General features: G+C 50.4%; 3 protein-coding genes across 11 annotated transcripts in view; all 3 read right to left on the bottom strand.

Annotated features, from left to right (window-relative positions):
* Positions 1–501: 501 nt before the first annotated feature.
* On the bottom strand, positions 502–11,295 carry SCARF1 (scavenger receptor class F member 1). Of its 3 annotated transcripts, XM_039886283.1 has the most exons (11): positions 10,874–11,295; positions 10,458–10,519; positions 10,117–10,218; positions 8,673–9,198; positions 7,248–7,466; positions 6,707–6,835; positions 5,803–5,906; positions 5,212–5,332; positions 3,802–3,923; positions 3,573–3,719; positions 504–2,903 (listed from the first exon to the last, which is right to left on the bottom strand). In XM_039886283.1, exons 1-11 carry the CDS (start codon positions 10,972–10,974, stop codon positions 2,044–2,046), a joined length of 2,493 nt encoding a protein of 830 aa, XP_039742217.1. In that variant the 5' UTR covers positions 10,975–11,295; the 3' UTR covers positions 504–2,043. The 3 variants fall into 3 exon arrangements, with proteins under 3 accessions (XP_039742219.1, XP_039742218.1, XP_039742217.1); XM_039886285.1 differs by lacking the exon at positions 3,573–3,719 and having other exon boundaries at positions 502–2,903; XM_039886284.1 differs by lacking the exon at positions 6,707–6,835 and having other exon boundaries at positions 503–2,903.
* Positions 11,296–11,452: 157 nt separating this feature from the next.
* Positions 11,453–15,829, bottom strand: RILP (Rab interacting lysosomal protein). 6 transcript variants are annotated; one of them, XM_039886291.1, is made up of 8 exons: positions 14,937–15,829; positions 14,770–14,857; positions 14,585–14,691; positions 14,244–14,489; positions 13,805–13,950; positions 13,442–13,564; positions 12,252–12,335; positions 11,453–11,961 (listed from the first exon to the last, which is right to left on the bottom strand). In XM_039886291.1, the coding sequence occupies exons 1-8, from the start codon at positions 15,162–15,164 to the stop codon at positions 11,817–11,819; spliced, it is 1,167 nt and encodes a 388-aa protein (XP_039742225.1). In that variant the 5' UTR covers positions 15,165–15,829; the 3' UTR covers positions 11,453–11,816. The 6 variants fall into 6 exon arrangements, with proteins under 6 accessions (XP_039742225.1, XP_039742224.1, XP_039742223.1 ...); XM_039886290.1 differs by having other exon boundaries at positions 14,770–14,863; XM_039886289.1 differs by having other exon boundaries at positions 14,585–14,857.
* A 138-nt stretch (positions 15,830–15,967) lies between these two features.
* The window catches only part of PRPF8 (pre-mRNA processing factor 8), a 28,386-nt gene continuing 21,653 nt past the window's right edge, over positions 15,968–22,700 (bottom strand). For both annotated transcript variants that reach the window (XM_039886281.1, XM_039886282.1), the window contains exons 31-43: positions 22,453–22,613; positions 21,947–22,138; positions 21,452–21,689; positions 21,182–21,310; positions 20,204–20,317; positions 19,949–20,122; positions 19,451–19,644; positions 18,537–18,776; positions 18,310–18,451; positions 17,020–17,160; positions 16,745–16,884; positions 16,437–16,639; positions 15,968–16,293 (exon numbers count right to left, since the gene is read on the bottom strand). In XM_039886281.1, coding sequence (XP_039742215.1) covers positions 16,139–16,293; positions 16,437–16,639; positions 16,745–16,884; positions 17,020–17,160; positions 18,310–18,451; positions 18,537–18,776; positions 19,451–19,644; positions 19,949–20,122; positions 20,204–20,317; positions 21,182–21,310; positions 21,452–21,689; positions 21,947–22,138; positions 22,453–22,613 — 2,223 coding nt within the window. In that variant the 3' untranslated portion in view covers positions 15,968–16,138. The remainder of the gene's footprint in view (positions 16,294–16,436; positions 16,640–16,744; positions 16,885–17,019; positions 17,161–18,309; positions 18,452–18,536; positions 18,777–19,450; positions 19,645–19,948; positions 20,123–20,203; positions 20,318–21,181; positions 21,311–21,451; positions 21,690–21,946; positions 22,139–22,452; positions 22,614–22,700) is intronic.

The raw sequence follows: 22,700 nt of genomic DNA on the forward strand, positions 1-22,700 counted from the left end.
CACCCCCAGTCTTTTTGACAGGAATGTTAAGGCTCCAACACCAGCACTGCTGGCAAATCCTAAAGAAATAAAATTACTAAAGTACTGGAAGAAAAAGAAGATTATTTCACTGATTTTAGAGTAGAAAAGACCTTTCCATTTAGCGTGACATGAAACTCAAGTCAAAAAAGACTGTCTAAATTAAAAAATTAAATTTCTAAAGAGAAAAAAGAAACTATAAACAGCATTAAAAGACCAATCGCAAACTGGGCAAATAATTAATATCCTTGATATATATATATGTGTGTGTGTGTGTGTGTGTGTGTGTGTGTGTGTGGGAAGATAAAGTATTGTGCAGCACTTATAAATCCATGAAAAAAAGATGAATACCTCAACTGAAAATTGGAGAAAGGAAACAACAAGATAATCTATAGGAAAAAATATAAATAACTATTAAAGATATGAAAAGAAGCTCAACCTTAGAATAATCATAAAAATACAAATCTTAATACCATTTTTGATGGTAAAAGAAAAAATAAACCTCTGTAAAAAATTTTTAACTTTTTTAGAAGCTTTAACCTGTTATTTTTTATTGTGCTAAAATAATGATATACCATTTTTAACTTATCAGATTGGTGTGGGGAAATAGATACTGCCATAATTTATGAAAATACAAAACCATACAACTTTTCTGGAAGGCAATTTGGAGTAAGTACACAAATGTTTAATGTTCTAACCCAGAAATTCCACTTCTAGGAATCTCTTCTACAAAAATACTTGCACAAGTGCAAAAATAAATATGGACCAAGTTGTACACTGCATTATTTATTGTATCAAAACAGAAAAAACCCAAATCCTCATAGGTAGGGAATGGTTTAAATAACCTGTGTTATTTCCACATGATAGAATCCCATGTAACCATTTTTTATAAAAAGAGGTAGCTTTATATTTACTGACACTGAAAGATATTCAGGATATATTGTTAAGTAAAAAAAAAAAAGCAAAATGGGAAACAGTATGCTCTTTTGTTTTTGTTTTTGTATGCACAGAAAAACACACAAAAGGAAGCATCTGAACTGTTCATGAGACTCTCTGAGCACTGGGATCAGAGGGGAAGCCATTCTTTATTTCCTGACTAGGTAATATCAGTATATGAGGAAAATTCAGAGCAAGACCAAAAGGCATTCAGTGAAAAGTAAGTCTGGCCCCTCTCTGGCCCCCCAGACTCCTCTGGGGAGAAAAGAAATCTGATTTTTTTACTTTATACATATCTGTGATGTTAGTACTATTTATTTTTTAACATTCAGTCTAGTAAGAAAAGTAAAAACAATGTTCACTGTAGAAAAATTGCAAGTTATATAAAAGTTTAAGAAAATAAATATCAGCCACGATCTCATCTTCCAGGAAAAAAAAAAATGTCATTTGATGTATTTCCCTTGAATCTTTTTTATGCACATGCATCCTTTAAAAAAAAAAAATTTGTAAAATAATCACAAAATATACACAAATGGAAGAATTCTACGCATGTATGCTGAGGCAAAAAGAAATAAAATTTATAAAAAGAAAACTTACTTTTCACACTTAACAGTATAGCATGAACATTCTCCTATTATCTCCCACATTGAATATTCTTGCACAACACGATTTTTCATAGTTGTTTAGGAACTTAACATAAGAAATATTTCTTTGAACAATCTTTTATCATCAAACATTTAGGTTGTTTCCCATTTCAGAAAATATTTTGCAAATGAAGGAAAGAATAGCCTTTTGGGGCAAACAGAGTCCAGGACAACAGAGAAAAGGTCCCTGCAGCCATCTCTTACCCCTTCCCGATCCCATTCCGTGGGCTCTCTGCCCAGGCCTTCCAGACTACTCCTGGATCACCGCCAGGGCCCAGAGCCAACTGGCCTCTAACTTAGACATTTCCCCATGGTAGGGCAGAGGCTCTAGTAAGTCTTTCCTGGCCCTGGGATCTTTTTCCAGCACAAAACATAATCTGATACAGGGTTAGTTCAGATGCCTTCCCCCTATCCATAGTCCTCTCACTCCCCAAATTCATGGTACTCAGGGCTCTGGTGGCCCAGAGATGGGGGTAACATTCTCATACTGGGGCTCCTCCTGCCCTTCCTCATCAGCCACCTTCTGGGGATCCTGTTCTGGGGGGCCACTCTGGGGGTCTGGCTCCTGGGCCCTTCCTGAGCTCTCCATGCCATCCCCCAGCCCCCTGGCCACTTCCTCTGGCCTGCTTCCTACAGACTCTGAGGCCCCAGTAAGCCCCTCATTAGGGGCTGAGCCAGGGCTCTGACTGGCAGAGCCGGAGGCTAGCCCAGGGCTGCCCTTGTTCCGACTCAGGGCCCGGCGTGGAGGCTTGGGGATGGCACTCTTGATCTTGGGCTCTGCCTGGCCTTTCTGGAAGCTACCAAAACGGCGTAGAACAGATCGGACAGGGCCATCAGATTCTCGAGGTGTTCCTGCCAGCATGTAGATTGTGGTCACAGAGCCTGAGCTCTCCTGGATACTGCCCTCAATGGCTTCCACACGCTCAGCCACTGTCCGGCCACCAAGTGGGAGCCGGCGGTGGCCAATAGCTGAATCCCTGGGGCTGGCTGCCCCAGGAGGGGCCTTGTCCCTTTCTACTTGCTCTGGGCCTATGGACTCCTCAGCTTCCTGGTTTTCAGGACCTGGCTGGGCCCCCCGGGAGAGCCGCTTGGGCTTTCGGAGCGGGCTGGAGAGCTCTCCTGAGCTTCGGCGACTCTGCGGTGCAAACTTGGTGCCTTCAGCAAAGGAGACTGATGGCCGCTTGGCCCGTGCTAGGCTGGAAGTGCGTGGGATGACAAATGGTGTGGAGGCATCCTCAGGGGGAGGGAAGGGACCTCCAGCCAGACTGGCCTCCGGCGACTCTGGTTGGGCTATAGGGACCATCCCTGGCAGAGGAGACAGAAGAGCTTGTTCTAAAGCTGGGCAGGCCACCCCGATCCATCTTGCTTACCTAGGTCAGCATCCTCTGGGAGGCCTCAAAAATGAGGCAAGGTAGAGGTGTGAATACAGAGAGGCAGGAGCAGGGCCTCTTCAGTAGATACTACTTCTATACTTTTCACATCTCCCTCCTTAATTTGACCTAATGCCACACTCTAACCAAACTAAAATTCCTTCAATGCCACACAGCAACGTCCCTCTCACCTCCAAGCCCTTGTGTACACTTTTCGTTCTTCCTGAAACACCATTTTCACCTCTCCCTAACTTTCACTTGACTAACTCCTGATTCTGCTAGACTCACTCCAATATCACGAACACAGAGACATCACAGAGACATCTTCCCCGACCCCAATCTTCCCTGACATGGCTGGATTATAGCCCATCCTTATATGTCCCGTCAAAGCACATATCACTCTGTCCTGTTAAGTGTGTAATTACTGCCCACCAGACTATAAGCTTGGTGAGAACAGGAATCTATTTCGTTCCTCCCTGCGTCCCACAGCCAGGAACAATGACTGGCACAGAATGGGTGTTTGATACATGCCTGCTGAAGGAATAAAAAAGAGGTTGTGGTGGGCAAGGCTGCTCAGGGGCTGAGTGGGCTATTGGGGGACTACCTTCTTGGGGTGGCACGCAGTAGGTAGGACCCTCATCTTCCTCTCCAGACTCAGAATCAGAAGAGAAGGAGTCATCTGAGGCCCAGCCAGCAGAGGGCGGTTCGATAAAGCTGTGGTTGAAGGGGATCTCCGGATCGTGGTGGGAGACTGCAGGGGGCTCCAGGTCAGGCATAGAACCCAATGGGAAGCCTTGTCCCATCCCAGCGTCCAACCTTCAGCGCCCACCTACCTGTCACCCAGGGAAGCTTGTGGCTGCTGAGGGAACTACAGGGCAGTGCAGAACCCAGACTGGTCAGTGCCCCCCAGACTTGGAGCTTCACCCTGGACACAGCAGTTCCATCTTTTGCTGGCCTAAGGACAAAGGAGGGTGGTCAGTGTGAGAATCCTGGTTGGGGCAGAGGGGTGGCAGGAGAAAAACATCATGACTGTCCTAGTCCCAGGGTTAGTGTGAGGAAAGAAAGGTGACAGAGCAGCTGTGTCTACTTCAGTGGCTCCCTATGACCACAGAGTAAAATCCAAACTATTGAGGCTGAGATTTGGGCCTGCCACAGAAGGCAGCATGGCTCTAAAGTCAAATAGACCTAGGAAGCAACTCTGCTCAAACTTTACCTCGCTCTGGGCCTCAGTTACCACATCTGTAAAATGGGGACAATACCTCTGATCTATCAGAGCTTTTTTTAGGACCCCACACAGGTGGGGTTCCCCAAAATGCAGCTATGTGCCATCATCTCTAGCTGAGTCCCAGCTCACCTAGCTTTCTGGAAGCAGCACTACCTCCAGGAAGCCTGCCTTTGGTTCCGCCCCCATGTTAGAAGTCACTGCTTCGCTCATTACCGTTCCTCTGACAGCCTTTGCACATGTCCTGATCCTCATGTGAGGGGCTTCTTCCCCACCCCATGCTCTATGCCCCAGGGGACAGGCTACTGGGTCTGCTCAAATGTGAGTGCCCCAAAGCACATAGGATGATGTGCTCAAGAATTAGTGCATGAACTATAAGAGAGCACCAGACAAAGAGTCCTGAAAGCAGGGCCGGGGCTTTGTGTGTGCCAGTGACTAGCCAGGTCACGTTGTCAGTGTCCTCTCTCTGTCCTCTGCTAAACCTCCTGCTCCCACATTCCCTACTCTGAACTTCCATGCTGCAGTGAGTCTCCAAGGAGCAGAAAAGTGTGAAGAGATTTTGTAAAGGAGTAAAGCTCTGTGGGAGCAATAGTTGCTAGCAGGCCACGAGCCTAAACCCTTTGTCTTTTCTTCTTTTCTGGGAAAGCCACATTCTCTTCTAAATCACTACTCAGACTTTTATGTCATTTTCCTTTCTGGGGTGTGAGACCTGATCTCTTCTGCTCCCTGCTTGCTGCTTCTGCCTTCCCTCCCTCCACCTCTGGTCCCTGCTGTGGGTTTGAGTTTCACCAGCCTGGTGCCCAGTACTCCAGCTCATATGACTCCCATTGAAGGCTACTGAGGAAGGCAGGTGACTCACCTGGTGTCTCTAGGCCACACCACTGCCAACTAGCCCATTAGCTCTAACCTAAGGGTATGACAAGGCCAGCCCTTCCTCACCCCTAAAAGGAAATTGGATGCTACCTTGCTCCCACCCCACTGCCTGAGCTTAGGCAGGGAAGAGGGACAGGCCAGTGTTCACCTGTCCTTGGGGTCCAATCGGTTGGCCCAGCAGCAGCAGGCACAGCAGGCAATACCCAGAAGGAGCAGCAGCAGAGGCACAAGGATGCCAGCTATGAGGGCAGCATCCTGACTGTGAGACCCTAAGGGGAGTGAGCAATGGTCAAATATTCAGGGCACTCCTGTCTCTCATATATGTCTCATCTATAGCTGAGTTGCCTTCCCATCCCCAAAGTCTTCCATCTGTAGGTCCCTCCCCCTCTTCTGAGACATATAGAGTCTGCTCAGCCTGAAGGCCCTCTCTTCCAGGCAGCTTCTCTGCTAGTCTCTCTTCTCTTGATGGTCCATGGCCTTTTCCACAAGGCTCTTGCCCCTAGTCCTCATGCCTGATGCATATCCCAGTGTCCAGCCCTATCTGCTCATTTTCTGAGTGTTAGTCTGGTTTCTCAGGGGGAAGGGGCTCTGTCACACCTTCAGGGGGCCCCAAAGCATCCATACAAATTTCAGGCATAGGGAATGTCTCTTAGGTGGGCTCAGCCTCACTGGCAAGTGACAAACTTCTGGAGCTCATGTAAAGGGCCAATCTTGCCCTGGTAACTGCCTTCCATCTTACCCAGCTGGCAAACCCCAGATTCAGGGTGGCAGGGTCCCTCTGGGCATTCACAGGGAACAGAGCAGTTGTTTCCATAGAATCCAGATGGGCATGAAGTGTTGCAGCTGTGGGTGACAAGGAGAGACAGGCTGAAGGCTGGGTGAGAAGGGATGGAGGTGGGCAGGGGACAGGGAAAGGTAGGTTTCTGGGTACTGCTCTCCACCCCTACCATTCAGACTTCCCTGGATGATGCCCAAACAGATTCCTCCAGCCTGAGCCATATTCTCAGCACCCCCAACAGTGTTTGGAAGAACCCCTCAGCCCCTAAGCCTATCTTTCAGGGAGACCACCCACAAGCTTCTCCCTGGTCCCCAGCCACCCAAAGTGTAACAACCCTCAGGCAGAGTCCACCTCTCATGATTCCCACCCCTTGCCCACCCAGCACCAATGTAAAATAAGCAAGATGCTAATGGCATCCAGAGACATCCTTAGGGTCTGAAAGTCTGAGCCAGGCCCAGTCCTCCCCCTAACTCTCTGGGCTTCAGTCCTCTTCTCTATAAAATGAGGTCTCTCCCATTTGAGAGAGACCGCTACATTCTGTCCCATAGGTGGAAAACCTGACACTGGAGTCACTGACATGGATTATGTTTTACCACCTGAAGACCTTAGGGACACGACAAAGGAGTATGGAGCCCTACCTGTAAATAACTTCCCCACCTAGGTAGGGAGACAGGCCTTTTAGATTAAGCTTCATTCTGACCGACCTTTGGAGGACGCAGACCCCACAACAGGAGAAATAACTTCCCATTTATGAGGATATAGGTTGAGTATCTTGGAGGTGAAGAAACTCAAGAAGGGAAGTTAAACAGATGGCACAAAGGCCTGGCCTAGGCCCTTGCGTCCTTGCCAGAGCCCCAGTCCTCACCTGGGCCCCCAGTAGCCAGCGTTGCAGATGCATTCACCAGTCATAGCATCACAGGCCCCCTGAACACAGGTTGGGCAGGTCGAGCCACAGCCCTTCCCAAAGGTGCCACTCGGGCAGGGGTCTTCACAGCTGAGATGAAGCAAGACTTGGAATGGAGGACAGAGCAGACCTGGCCCCCACAGGGGGGCATTACCCATCTTCCCCCATGCTTCTTGACTTAGAGACCCAACTGTGGGTCCTCAGCAATGAATCTCAAGTGCAAATATGGCCTTGAAGCTGGGGCTAAATCAAATAGGTGACAGACTAGAGATCTCTGGAGAAAGAAGAAGGCAGGAACCTGAGTGGTGGGGGAGCTGGAAGAGAACCCTGCCCAGGGCCTCATCAGCACCCATTTCTCTCCCTTCAGCCTTTGCCAGGTGGCAGGCCCCAGAGGGCTGTGTGAATGTGTGTTTGGTGTGGAGCTGTCTATCCCAGAGGGAGCATCTGGGCTGAGGCTCCTGAAGGAAGGTGCACCCCACCCTGAGCAGACCAGCCCCCTCACCTGGGCCCCAGCCAGCCAGGGTCACAGCTCTGACAGTGCCCAGTATCTGGCTGACAGGCCTCTCCAAGCCAGCAGCGGGGGCACTGCTGCCTGCAGCTTTCGCCAAAGGTTCCAGGTGGGCAGGGCTGGTGACACTGGGTTCCGTTCCAGCCTGGCTCACAGGACTCACAGCTGCCTGTGTCTGCAGAGCATGGTTCATTCCGCTTGCAGTGGCCACAGCTGGGAAGAGAAGGAGTTCATGGGAAACACTGGAGGATGGATGCAGGAGTGCCCACTCAGGCCTCCTGGGGCACTGGAGAGCAGGTCACCAGAAGCTGCCAACACAGCCAGAGTGAACAAGTCACCATCTCAACCTTCGCCTCCCTTCTGCCCGGCATCCCATATCCCTTCCCCTTTCTCCCTTCCACCCTTGCTGTCTCTGAGGTCTGGCAGGGATGGGCCTCAGTAATTTATCCCCTAACATGAAAATGAATAAAAACAAAAGCATGTCTGTTTCACCACTATAATTTCAAGTTTATCTTACCTTTGAATTTTTCCCCATTTTATTGATATAATTTACATGTAACACTGTATACACTTAAGATGTACAGCATAACGACTTGACCTGTGTATATTGTGAAATGATTACCAGAAAAAGTTTAGTTCATATCTGTTATCTCATATAGAGACAAAAAAAAAAAAATGCGTTTTTCATTGTGAGACCTCTTAGGATCTATTCTCTTGGCAACTTTTCCAATCAGGTTTATCTTATCTTAATTTCTCATTGAGCCTTAACAGTTACTTGAAGTTTCTCTCTCCGAATATTTAATTATCTGGGATCATATGGTTTGATCAGACATTCATTAGTGGGGGAGTAGAGGAGTTTATATAATCAATTTAGCAGATGCCGATCAGCAGCAGCAGCAAAAAAAAAAAAAGAAAACATTACAGTATATATACATAATATTCATATATATTAATCAAGATAAATATATGTTGTCTGGTTAAGATTTACTTCAGTTTTTATAGGTTACATACATGGATATGTGTGTGTATATGTGTGTTAGGTGGGATGTAAAACGTATTTATTGTGGGTGGAGCTGATCAAAATTGGAAAGCCTCTGAGTCTGAAAGGGATCATTTTTGTCACGTGATTCAGTCTATCTGTTTCTAAGTATGGTTGGCTATATTAGTTTTTTGTTGTTGTTTAACTGCAACCGGATGAAAGGGGTAGGCGAGGCTGGAACTAGCGTCATTAAGGTCTTTTTCCCCCTCCCTTCATCCTGTTCTTTTAGATTTTTGTGGAGAGCACCGCGCCTGTCCTTCACATTCCCTTCTCTCCTCCCGTCCCCCCTTGGCACTCCCCACTCTTCTAACCCTGCTGCGCGGGTCCCCCCTCCCCCGCCCGCCCCGCCCCCGCAGTGCTCCCGCCCGCTTCTGGCTCACCTGTGGCGGCACTGCGCCCCGTAGTGGCCCGCTGGGCAGGGCAGCTCGCAGCGCACGCCACTGAAGCCGGGCGGGCACGCGCACTGACCTGAGACGGCGCTGCAGCGGCCGCGCACGCACTCACACCGGTCCCGGCACTCCGGGCCCCACCAGCCCGGCAGACAGATACAACGGCCCGAGTCCTGCGCGCACGGCGAGCCGTGGCAGGGGCAGCTGAAACTGCAGCGGTGGCCCCACCAGCCCGCCTCGCACAGGCAAGAGCCCGTGGCCTGATCGCATCGTGCCGCCCCTGGGTTGCACTGGCACCGGCGGCGGCACGTGGAGGACCACCAGCCGGGCTCGCAGCGGCAAGCGCCTGTCTGGGGGTCGCAACGTCCGTGGGGGCTGCAGGCGCACGCGAACTCGCAGTGGCTGCCCCAGCGGTCGGCTTGGCAGCGGCACACGCCAGTATCCGGCTCGCACTGGCCATGCGGGTAGCAGGCGCAGCTCTCTCGGCAGTCAGGGCCCCAGTACTGGCCCGGGCAGCCTGCGGGGGTAGGAGGTGGGGTGGGTGGGCGGGGAGAGACAGAAGGGGGTCAGCGAGCTCAGAGCCAGGCATGGAGCCCTGCTACACGCCACCTTCCACAAGGAAGAGGGGAGACAGGCCCACCCTCCAAGAAAGAGCCTGGGACAGACCCTTGGAACATCTGGCAGCCTATCCTCCTAGGGCAAAGCTCACTTCATGTCCCAAGCTCTAAACTACAAAACCCCTTAGCAGTGGCCCAGTCTCCCATTTCACATTCCAGAACACACTTAAAGATCCTAAGTGTGAAAGGGGCTTGCCCAGAGTCACACACAAGTGTGTGTATGTGTGTGGGGGGGGCGGGGAGCAACTTCATTCATGGCCTCTTTCTCATTGGGTTCCCACACTGGGCTGAGATGAGCTGAGCCTGGCAGCCCATGCTGCTCATCAGGGTCACAGGAGAAGCCACATCCCCGCCCCCCCCACGTGTCTCCTCTCAACCCTGGGTTCTTAATGGCTGCCCTCTGGCTATTCTGCCCACCAACCCCTTTCCCATGCCCTTTTTTTCTTGTAGAGAGAGCAGACAGGCTGGCCAGGGCCCTCCTTCCACTCTCCACACATGTATAAGGTATATGTGGGGGAGACTGAGAATGCATCCAGGAATCACCAGCATCTTTTCTGAGAAGTTGAAAAGAAAGATGAAGGGCCCAGAACTAAACCTGTAGGTACTGCTTTGTGGATATTGGTAAAAACCAGCTGACTTGGGGCATCTCCCAGGAGTGTGTCACTTCCTGTCTCTGAGCCTCAATTTCCTTGAATGAAGCTTGGAGAGGTTCTGACCCTGTTCTAAGATTACATTCCTACCTGCTTTGCCTCTCAGCTCCCCCACCACCCCCAATTCTGCCCAGCAACTTCATCCCTCTGGAAAGACTCAGGACTCACGGGATTTACACTGGGACCCGAAGAATCCAGGTTTGCATCGACAGAGGCCTGGTTTCACGCATATCTCATCTTCCTGGCAGGCGTCAGGCCCCTCACAGATGGCTGAAAAACACCCCACCCAGGTCGGAAGGAATGGGGGTGCAACCAGGGGACACTCTGACCCTTCACTGCCTCCCAGTGCCCTGTCCCCTCAGGAACTGTTCCCTTAGAACTGGGGAGGGATGTGGGTGTCGCTAGATGGACCTGAGCTCCAAGGCTCAGGAGGGAAAATAGGCCCCAGGAAGGTAGGAAGGTCACTGGGCTGTCCTCCCTTCTCTTCGGGGTCAGTCCTGGCTACTCACGGATGGTGCATTCTTGATCTTTCTGCCTCCAGCCTGGACAGCACTGGAGCTCAGCAGAGGGGCTTGTGGGGTAGAGAGGGGTCAGCGGGGGGTGGGGAGGGTTAGGGTGGGGCGGGGTGGGGGATGGGACAGCCTGGATCCATAGGTAGATCACTGTCTCTGGCTGAGATATGGGAGGTTACCTCAGCCCCACCAGGAAGGCCCAGCCAAGAGTCACAGCCCAGTGTCCCCAACCCTTTCCTTCTCCCTCCCACGATCTGCCCTGACTATCCACCACACTCCAGGCTGTCCACAAGTCCCCCACCCTGTCCCCAAGTCCCCCACCCTTCAGCCCCAAGACCTCTTCTCTCACATCCTCCCTCCCCATACTTCGACACTAGTTCAGCCTCCGCCCTCCGTCAGACTCCCAGATCCACCTGTTGGCCTTGCAGACGTGCCGCCCATTAGGCTTCAGCTCAGAACCCTGGGTCTCTTGAATCCAGAGCAGCAGCAGTGGGAGCAGTAGCCACGGCACCATGGCGGCCAGTGCAGTAAGAGGGCCTGAGTTAGTCTGGCCCCCACAGCTCTCAACCCCCTCCCTGGTTTCCTCCTGAGGCTTTTCCTGAGGAAACCAGGCCTGAGGGGCGGGCCAACACAAGGTACCTCCCTGAGAGGGCGGGCAGGCTGTTGCTGGGAAGACCAGACACCAGAGAAATAAAAAGGAAAGGAAGTCCAATGTCAAATGCTGAGTGTGGGCTTAAGGGGCTGGTCTCAGTCTGGAGGGGGCAGGAGGATGAAGCTGTAAGTCCTGGGGTATGGAGACAGGTGAGGGGTTGGGGGTCAAGGGGAGAGCCATGACTTTCCATTAGGTCATACACTCCAGTGAGGCCCAAGCTGAGGGAAGCCTCCCCACCCAGTGATGACCAGGGAGACCCTGTGAGTCTCAGCCTGTTTTTGCCCCTGGCAGAGCCGGACAGGGTGTGGGGGCAGACCACTGACAGACAGACGCGGAACAGTTTCTGGGTATCATGGGCAGTTTCTTTATTACATTAGCTTAGGCCATCCGCACAAAGCCCTGGGAGGTAGGTAGTCAGCTTTCCATTTCATGGTTGGGGAAGCTGAGACTAGAGTGGAAGCACTTTTATCTGGCCCTGGAGGCCTGGCTCAGAGATATAGGGAAGGAAGGTAGGTTGAGCTTCCTATCATGCCCTGGCTCAGGCCAGGATTGGGAAAGAGCCAGGAGCAAGCTGAGAAGGAGGGTGTCCTGTCCTTATTTGAGGGAGCCCTGTCCACACATCCACCCACAGTCAGACTTCAAGGTCAGGCCTCTGGAGCAGCTGAGCCCCCCAAAGATGTTCATTGAGAGCAGAGCAGGGCTGGTCAGGAGCTGGGGGCTACAGGGCTGCCCATAGGCTTCACGTGGGATTGCTGTGGGGCCTCTTCTTCTCTCCCTAGCTCACTGGAAGCTGTGCTGCTGGTTTTGGCTTCAGGGGCCTCTGCTTCACCCCGATAACACAGGCCAAAGCTGAGGGAAGAGCCAAGAGGTACTTTGAGCTTAGGTCCCAGAGAGATCAAGGATATGGGCTAAGGACAGGAGGTGGTGGGAAAAGAAGATCTAGTAAGAAGAAAGGGCAGCCTGAGGTAGCAGGGAGGTGAATGGACTGGGGCCAGAGACACAGGAGGGAAGGGGTACACTCAGAGCTCAGGACAGCAGAGTGAGCTTCAGAGGAGTGGGAAAAGGGATGCTGTAAAGAACCAAGGCAGGGCCCCTCCTTCACCCCTACCACTGTTGCCCTTCCTCTTCCCCCAACGTACAAACTCTGTATTCTGGACTCAGGGGGTGTGGGGTAGTCCCCCTTGTCGCTGGAGAGCAGGAGCCATGAGCCATCCTCATCGTCACTGAGGCAGAGGAGAGAGGAGAGAGATGTGAGGATCATTTATCAAGGTCCTGAGGAGCAACAGGAGTTCAGCTTTCTTCAGCCTTCTGTGCAGCCCCCAGGCAGAGGAGGAAGGAGAGGCCAGATTAACAACAGGGCCCCCAAGGCTGGAGAGAAGGAGACACTAGAGATGAAAGACATCTCAAGATTTTTGTTTTATAGCCTGGTGGATAGCAAGCCCCTGACAAGGCTGTGGCTACAGTCTTTTTTGTTTGTTTGTTTTTTACTTATTAGATTACTGATTTATTATAAAAGAATATAACTCAGGAACAGCCAGATGGAAGAGATACATAGGGCAAGGTATGGGGAAAGGGCACAGAGCTTCTATGCCCTCTCCAGGCCTGCCTTAGTTCCCCAACTCCATGTGTTCACCAACCCAGAAACTCTCCAAATTCAATCCTTTCGGCTTTCTATGGCAGTCTCTGCAGCTACAGTTTTACCTCTCTGAGAACAAACAGATATGGCTAGGGCAGGGAACTGAAAAATGAATGTGGATAAACAGCATTAGCAGGTTTCTTCAGCAGGACGCATAGCAAGCATGGCAAGTAGGAGCAGTGCAATCCAGAGAGAAGAGTGGCAAGCTCAGGACAGCAGGCTGGACAGCAGGTTCATGGAGTGACCAGACTAGACCAGCAGGTTTAAGGGATGACAAAGGCAGAATGGCAGGCACAGCAGGGCAGGTTGGACAGTAGGTTGAAGGGGTGACCAGACCGGAGTGACAGGTTCAGCAGGGCAGGCTGGACAGCAGGATCAGGGGGTGACCAGGATGGGGTGGCAGACTCTGCAGGGCAAATAGGCTCAGGGGATAACCAGGCCGAGTTAGCAGGTTCAGGAGTGACTAACTAGGCCAGGGTACTAGGCTCAAAGGGTGACTAGTCCTGGGGTGATAGGTTCAGTCTGAGACAAAAGACTCAACAGATGACCAAGTTGGGTCGGCAATCTAAACAGGGTGACCAGAGTAGGTCAGCAGACTCAGGAGCTGGCTTGGCCAGCTTAGAGCTGGGTCATCAGGCTCAGCAGAACAAAGGAGGGAGGGCTGACTCCGTGGGGATGAAGGCAGAGACATACCTGCTCTCTGCTTCCTCTGGGGTCCCTAACATCTTGGCCTTGATCTTCTTTCGCTGCTTCCTGACAGCCACCTTCATGGCTTCCAGCAGAAGCCCAGGGACCCTGTGGTCTGTGAGCAGCTCCCTACAGAGAAGGAGGAGGAGCAGGGAAAAAGTGGTGGGCTTGTCAACAGTCTCACCCCAAGGATGAACTTCCAAAAGGGCAGGAACTGTGTTATTCATGTCCTCCCAGTGCCCAACATAGTGCCTGCCTCATGTCATTGTTTATACATCAATGAGCCAAAGAGTGAGGTGGGTGCCCCGAGGCCCAGGAACAGGTGTAACTGGAGCCCTCTCCGCTTCCCAGCCTCTGCAGCGCCCTCACCGCTGGAAGTAGGCCAACTCCTCCTTCAGCAGGAACACGTTAGCTTTGAGCTCATTCCGCTCCCGAAGGATCTGCTCAAGCTCCTCTCGACTGAAGCCGCACTGCCCTACATTGGAAGGGCACCCTGGCTGCTGTGGGGCATCAGCCTATGGAAAGACAGGTTTGATCAGAGGGGTACCTCGGCTGGCGGTCCCCTGCCCCTGGGCCATCACTGGAATGCTAGAGGGAGTGACTGGCACGGAGACTTGGGAGGCAAGGGCGCTACAACAGATGACAGACCAGTGCTCTAGCTGAGAGTAGGATGAAGGCCGGCTGGGAGGACACACTTCTAACTTTCTGCTGGTCTTGTTACGCATCACAGCAAACCTTTCCCAAGTGCCCACAAATTGCCAGACGCTGCGAGTACTAGAATGGGTCCTTGACCTCAACCGGCACTCACCGGGCCCTCAGAGGCCCCCGGGGGTCCTGCTCCAGCCGTCGACCGCTCAGCCTCTGGCCTCTGCTCACACCCAGGACCCCCGGCCTGGTCCCACGCCCGCTCCTGAGCCGGCTCAACGGCCCCTGCATGCTGCAGCTCTCTCTCGCTCTCGCGGTCTCGTGCGCCACGCAGCTGGATTTGTACCGCGGCCAGCTTGTGCCGCAACTCTGTATTCACCAGTAGGAGGCGCTGCAGCTGCTCCTGCAACTGGGGGCGGAGCAAATGGTGATGCTGGTAGGCGGAGCGCCGAGGGGCCGAGGGAGCCCTGCCCTGCGCAGTTGCCCGCCCCACCCCACCCTCACCGCCTCGGTCTCCTGGCTGCGCTGCAGCAGATCGCGGTTGTGCGCCCGGAGTTCGTCCCGCTGTCGGTCCGTCACTTCTTTGAGCTGCCGCAGCAGAGCACGCTCCTCTGAGGAAGGGGGATTACTTAGCGGCAGCCCGAAGGAGGTAGCCCCTGAGCCTGCTCCCTGGACGGGCCCGCACTCACCCTGTGACCCAGAGAGCAACTCTCTGCGGAGGTTTTCGTTCTCCTCCCGCAGCCGCCGCAGCTCCAGTTCCGCCTGCTGCGCCGACGCCTGCAGCTGGGGAGTCCCGGCTCTCACGGTTAGGCCCCTTGCGAACCCGCGATGGCGAGGGAAAGGGGCAGTGACTCACCGAGTCCGGGACGGGCCCCACGACAGCCTTTTCCAGGAGCTCCAGAGCCTGCACCACAAGCGGCACGAGCCCGGCCGCTGCCTCCGGCCCGAAGCGGCGAGCCAGCTCCTTCAGCTCAGTGCCCAGGGCTCCCGCTAGATGGTACACGAGCTCCGCGGCTGTCGCTGACCCAGCGGCCACTCGAGGACCCCAGCCATGCGCCCCAGGCGCCGCCCTCCTGGGCTCCATATCCCCCAAAGGCCAAGGGCTGCGACAGTGAACACCCCCTCCCCCAACCCCGTGACAGGAAAAAGCCAAACAGTTCTCGCACAGGAAGCAGTTTAGGGCAGTAGAGGGTGGGGTAGAAATGACAGAGGAGGAGCGATGAAGGTAAACAGCGTGGATAAGGAGACAGTGCCAAGTGCCCCCTGGGCCCTTCTCTGCTCAAGCCAAGGTCACAGGAAGCAGGACAGCCAACCTCCAGCCAGGCGTCCAAGAGCTGAAGTTCAGGGCTGTAAATGGTCACTTTCGTCAAGCCTTCCCCACAGTGCCAGTCCAGGCCCCACCCCTGTGCCTGGAGTCATGGGGCCTGTACTTGACTGCCAAGCATTCCAGGCCAGAGGTGAAAAGTAGGGTTGTCACCGGCCTTAGCCAGAGACGGCCAACTGTCCAGCCCCGTACCTATTTCCTTGACCAGGACTAACGTAAAACTTAAGGGGCTAGGCTGGGCACCACAGCTGCAGAGAACAAGGCACAAGCTTCCAGATTCAAAAAATGGCAGCAACTGCTCCAAGGGATGTTGAAAAGGAGTGATAATTTGCAAGTATTTTGGAGCAAAATTGACAAATGTGGTCAAGGCAGGAGTGTGAAAGTCCAACCCCACCTCAGTTCCCAGAGACTAAGGGATATTTAGCTGCACAGCCCCCGAATAAGGGAACTCGTGATCCTCTCAAGGCTGAGCCCAGCACCATGCCATTAACAAGCCCAGCCTCTCGCCAATCCTACACCTAGAATTTGAGCTCAGGAAGAAAAAAACAAACAAAAACCCCCCCTCCAATTTATACAAAATTTATTATACTTTGTTCAGGATTACAAGCCATCAGGAGGTCAACACAAGCACAAAACAGAGAAAAAAGGAGCCAAGCTGTTGAATGTCATCAGCTTGTCTGCAGGGTAAAGGCTCCATCCAGCCTTTCTGGAGTCTGAAGCAGGTGAGGAAACAACTAGGCATAGAGGTCCTCTCGGTCCGCAGAGTAGACCTCACCCTCCTGCAGGAGGGCAAAGTTGAGGAAATGCGAGGGTCTATGCACCTCGTGGTAGAATTCTTTGGGGTTTGCCAGCTGCAGCTCATACTTCATGTTGGGATCATGCCGGACACCTTGGGGTAGATGAAAATGTCCAATGTTAACAAGGTTCACCTGTCCTTTACTTGTCCCACCCAGCTGGAGCCCCTGGGCCATCTCCAAACCAGAGGCAGGCCCCAAGTGCTAAGGGCGATGGCCTAACCCCATTCCCACCTACCCATAAAGTTGTAGTTCCATGAGGACTGGGCAGGGACCATAAAGAAGCCAAGGAAGCGGTCTGACAGTAGCATCTGGACCCTCTCGTAGTGCGAGGGTAGATACCCCTTTGGGTTGTTGCCCTTGTCCGTGTTCTGACGGCCCCATTCATAGCCGCTGGGGGTCAGCTTGTAGGCTGTCAGTGTGCAGGAGCCTGGTGTGAAGCTGAAGAGGGATGAAGACAAAGTGAGAGTTCAGGCCACTATTCTGGTTCCTGGCCTGCAATGCCAGCCCCACCATACTTCCCCACATGGGGGGCTTCAAGCCCACCTGCAGGTGATGATGATGGTCTTCTCACCATCCCATGATGGGTTGTCAGCCATGATTTTAGCATGGGTGGTAACATCCTGGGGCGATAACTGTGGGGACTCATTGGGCTGAGTGTGGATCCAACCTAAGGGTTCCATCTCCTATAGGCAAAGAGCAGTGAAAAGCTATTTAGAGCCCTATCTGCAGACAGGAATCCCCCCACGAGAGTAACATGCCTGCCTTCCCTCCCCAACCCTGACAGCAGAAAGCCCCTGTTCTTCCACATTCCCACTGACCTTGAGGTACTCATGCTGGGGCAGCTGGCCAGGCAGGTGCACAGTCTGGTGGGTGCCCCACTGTGGTACCATCACAATGCAGCGGATTTCCTTTACCTGGGGGTTATCCGGTGGGCTCACCCCATACAGGTATCCTGCAATCTGAAGACAATGGGGTCAGGAGTCAAAACGATTCTTAGTACCAGACCAGACTTGAGGCTGTCAGCCCTTTGCTTCCTTTCCTTCAAGAATAAGGGCAGTTTCTAAAAATGTGATCAGCATCTCCACCTGGGGTACTTGTTCAAAATGTTAAAGATGGACCTCATTTCATAGTCACCGCATCAGAATCTCTTGACTGGCACCCCAAGAATTGGCACTGTTCACACACTCCCCAATTGATATATTTAAGTATAGTATCCATAAGCACACAAGCATATAGCTCATGAGGAGGCATTTAAAATTTTACACTGCCATCAACAAAGAGGAACTGTGTTCCTATCTATAAACTCACCCACATAGATTAAGAATCTTTTCAAATTCATCAACCAGAGGCCACAAATCTTTCATAAAACATGAATTTCCCTGATAACTAGTAAAGATGAACATCTTTTCATATTATATTTGCCATCTGTAGTTCCTTTTCTGAACTACCTGCATATTCTTTGCCCATTCTTCTACAGCTGTCTTTTTTAAAAAACAAACTTCTGAGAATTCTCTAGAGGCTGATCCATTATATCTTAGTTATGCAAATATTTTTAGTTTTTTTTGTGGTACCCTTTGTCACACACAAGTTATTAGTTTTGATTGTAGTTTTGTCCTTTGTGTATTGTTTAAGAAGGCTAACCCAACACTAAGGTAATATTTTTTTCTAATACTCTACAGTTTATTAAGCATTTTACATTCAGAGCTTTATTCTACTTGAATTTTATTTTGAGGTAACGATATAGCTTACTTTTTCTGATTGTGTCATCATAAGACATCCTTAATCCTACAGACTTGATACACCACATTTATTATACACACATGAATGTTTCTAACTATATGCTAGTCTCTTCTCATAACTTCTAGATCAATAATACCTCATTCTCTTAATTAACATTAACTTTACAATGTTTTGATATCTGGTGAGGACCAAAACCCTCCTTTCTGTTTTAGCTATCCTTATATATTTATTTATCCATGAATCTATCCTTATATATTTACTTATCCATGAATCTTGAAACTAGCACAAGTTCCAGGAAACCTCAGTTGAATTTTAGACAAATAAAATGTTGAGTACACACCGTGACCTGGTTGAGCACCCTTACTCACTTGGGCTCGAAGGTCAGATATGCAGATGAACTTCTTAAGCACATTCTTGGGAAGGATATAGGTATAACCAGTCTCCTTGATATCATCGGATGAAACATAGATATGATTGGTCCTTAGGTGCAGGTTGGCAGCAGAGATGGCCCTAAAAACAGGGAAGGATGTCAGCATTTCTCGACCCAAACATGAGCAGGTCTTTCCATCCCTATCCCTCTTGCCCCTTACAGTACCTGACCCTCCATTCAGTCTTAGACGAGAAAGTCTGGGTCTCATAGTTGCTGGTGGTAGAGGTGATGATCTCATCGCCATGCTTATTGACAGTACGAGTCTGTGTTGCAGTCAGCTGTGACTGTTCCTTGGTCTGCTTCTCAATTTCAGCTATTTGCTGCCGCTGCTGTGAAGGTGCCGAGATCTCCATACCCAGGATGATGTCTCGAATTTCTGACTGTGTCAGTGATGCCACATTCACACTGTGGGAACAGTGTGGGTCACATCACAAGGATCCCTTCTCCTTAGTCACTTATGCCTCAATAACAAGAGTGTAACTTGGTGGGATAGGGTAGCCCATACTCTTATGCCAGACAATCTTCAAGTGACACTTGTAAAGGAACTGTGAAGTGGAGATGTGCTAATACTAATAAGATTCATCACATCCCAGGATGGCCTTATGTGCACCTTTCAGCCATACTCAAACCTACTCAGCATCCATCTCTCACACTTTTTCTTGATAAAAAGTGCCCTGAAATAGAACAATTCTCAGGAACAGAAACCCTAAAACATGTCAGAGCTGGTACACGCAGCCACCCTGGAAATGTGTGGACAGTTCTGCTTGCCACAATGACAGGTACCTGGTGGTCTGGGGTGTTAAAATTTCCTGTAATGTACGGACAGTAAAGAAATGCCTTACCCAAAATAACAACAGTGCCTCTGCTGAGAAACAATACCCAAGATTCAGACTGAAGCCCCGAAATATGGACACTTCCTACACTATCCGAAGACACTGCTAACCTCTCTTCTATAGGTATCTCCAGGACAATGTGAGAAACCTCTGAGCCTAAATGTTTCAAAATCCCAAAAACCATATATTGAGCCAGTTATGTCACTCTTTTTGGATCTTCCATCTGTCCCCACCACTGCTGCTCACTTGTTTTTCTTGCCATAGTCAGCCAAGATAAGATCCTTGAGTTGCACCTCCACCTTGATCCATTCCTCGTCAGTCAGAGTGGGCCAGATGTGGTGTGGTTCTGTAATAGTAGTCTTATCTGGCTTCAGGATCACCTTTGCCCGGTCATTGTTCACATGCAGGGCACGCAGAATTAAAATGAGGCGGGAGAAAGCCTAGGAAGAGATGTGGCAGTGCAAAGGGAGGTCAGATGCTTGATGTCCTTCCCTCTTGTCGATCCTATTCTTCCAGGGAACCCAGGAATTGATTTTAAACTCTACAGTGCCACTGCCCTCCAACTCTGTCCCCCGTTACGAGTCAATTTGATATACAGAACAGAGAGTCACTGTCCCATACACAGGTTGAAGATGTAAAAATGGCCCCGTAAGGGGCCTGTGGGAAAAGCTAGGGCATGAGATTTTTTCGTGGTCCCAAACCCACTCCTCTTAAAGTGACCCTCTTCATGACATGGCTTCATACCGTGTAAGATGAGATAGTCTTGAGCCAGTCATCATAAAGGTTAAAGAGAACCATCTGGGGCTCAGTGGCTTTAAGGATGAGGTCCCCAAACTTTTCCACCTTGAGACAAGCCTGGAAAGGGAGTTGAAGCTCTGATCCTTTGATCACGATATTGGGGAAGTCCAGCAAGTGTACCTGAGACAAGATAAAATCCAAGATTAGACACAGAGCCTGCAGGTCTCAGCCCTCCTTTCTTCCACCTCATCCACCTCTCACCTCCAATGGATCCAGCATGCCCTTCCTAGTGACAATGATCTGCTTGGGCTGCTCCTCCACAGGCAGAGACCGGATCAGGGCAGCCACCTCCTCAGCTGTCTTCCACTTAGCCAACTGAAAAACAAGAGGAGGAAATGGAAATTGAGTCTCCACCCACCCAATTAAATTAAAAGAGAAGATCCCAGTCTCGAAGTAATCAAACTGTTTCTGTTGTGCACTGTTATTGAGTTAGATACTTCAGAAGTGAAGTAAAAGTGTCGAATGGACTTGCCCTAAAGGGTTTTCAACCTAGTTGGCTGTACAAAACTCATACAAGCCAGTATGTGATTATACTACACAATGTCAGGGACAAAAGAAATCAAGGCTAAAAGTCATAAAGAGCTGCACGGAGAAACAGATCTTAATGAATAAGACTATGATAAACAGAAAAAAGAGAAGAGTTCATTCTAGAAAAAAGATATATGAGCAAAGAAACAGATGGAAAGGAGCGTCAGGGTTTGGGGATACTAGGATCCTGGACTAATATCACCTTGTGATATTAAGAGGAAATGTGTTATAAAGTGAAGCTGTGGCTGGCGAGGTTACGACCCAGTCAGATATCAAGTGTCTAAGAAGCCAAAGAAGAGTTAATTTAGCAAGAAGTGGCCACCAAAGGCTTTGAGGCAGAGATGAAAGTGATGTTTTAAGAATGCCTGTTCGTTTTAGAAAGGTGATTTTTGGTAGCCCTGTTCAAGATAGTTTAAAGATGGGAGATTCAGGAAGCAGAGAGACCAGCTGGCACATAATAAAGGACCTCCTATAGAATACTTCCCATGTTAAGTAATTCAGGGAAGAAGTTCAAATAAGATGCCCTCAATCTTTCAAAGAGAGAAACAAGATATTCTCTCCCTCTCTCTCACACAAGCATACTCACACCCACATATCAAAGAATAAGAAGCAGCAAGGTTCTACAGCTTTCATATCCTTTAGCCTGCTCACCTGCCCCAAACGCTTCTGTCCAGCCCACACAGATGTATGGATTATTTTGAGAAACAGCTGCCCTGTGCGTGGGTTGAAGATGAAGATGGCCCCATTGATGGGCTTGGTTGTCAAGTTCCCTTCAAAGGTCTAAAGAACAATTACAGCAGTTAGCACGGCGTAGACACAACCATCCTTGCCTTCATTCCAATGTGCATGCACTTGCCCTATTACCCTCCCATAGGCATCTATAGAGTCCCACACTCCTATATTGCTTCTAACTCTTCTCACCTTGTGAATAGTCACTCTGTAGACATTAGTGTCATCCACAAACCAGATAATCTGGTTGGAGAAGAGCTCACCATAGTTCTGAGAGGACAGATAGGGCTCAGTGGGCTCAGATGAATACAGCTGCAGCCCCTTGCGGATGCGTTCACGTAACACATACAAGGCAGGGTTTGCCTTCATGATCTTGGCCATAGCCTGCTGTATAAGAGGCTTGCTACCTGGGAACCAGTTTCCATAGGCACTGTGAAGGTGGAAAAGGCAAGAAAAGTTAGACTAGCCTGGTAGCCCCAGGAACAAGGCAAACTGCAACTCTACAGAGGACTAAAGGGCTTTTGGCCAGGCTGACAATAAGGGTCTACTCATGTACATAGAGGCAGGGAAGAGTCAGTGACCCACAGGAGGAAAGAGCCAAACCTCAGTTCACCTGAGTAAACTAAAACACGTGTATATTAAAGTACAGGACTGAGAGAAAATACATGCCTCTGAGCCCCAACTTACCTGTGCAGGTTATAGGCCAGGTCAATGGCAATGAGCACACCTGTGGGTGAAGGGTAGATACTCATGTTGTCTGTGGTATAGTCCAAGAACTTGGCCCGGGCATAGCGCTCAATGTCATGGGAATCATAGTCCCCCCAGCGCAACTGGATGTCAATCCAATACTTCTGAGTGGTGGTGCTGTCCATCACATCCCTGAGGGAAGAGAGGGATCAGGAGCACAGGCTTCCAGGAAGCCACTGATACGACCAATGTTCCCAAAACCACAAGAATGCTCAATTACTACATCTAACTCTTGAAACCAATCCCTCTGCCTATTCCAAATCAATAAGACTCCCCAACCCCAAAGAATCAGCAGACCTGGCTAAGGGTGTTGATAGGATCCAGCAGTACCAATGGCTCCAAGTTAGAAAGAAAGGCAGGCAGGGACAATTCCTATAGTAGTACTGCTAGAAGAACAGTAAAACTAAGGTTCCTGGATGTCTAGAACTGGGTCATAAGGCACTTACTTGGAGTCTGCCAGCAATGAGGGTCGGGAAACATTCCACTTATAGGAGGCAAAGAGCAGGATATCTGCACAGGAAGAGTTCATCTTATAGGACTTTCGGGGGTGAATTGTCTCCTTTTGTACTGTTTCAATTTCTAGTGCATCTAGTTCCTGGTCAAACACCTATAGGAAAAGGTGGAAAGGTTATGACTGGTTATGGAAGCCATTTAAAATGAAGGCTGATAAAACTTAAAATAGTATCACAATAGA

The sequence above is a fragment of the Pteropus medius genome, unplaced genomic scaffold (genome assembly GCF_902729225.1).
Source record: "Pteropus medius unplaced genomic scaffold, Ma_sr-lr_union100, whole genome shotgun sequence".
NCBI lineage: Eukaryota > Metazoa > Chordata > Mammalia > Chiroptera > Pteropodidae > Pteropus > Pteropus medius.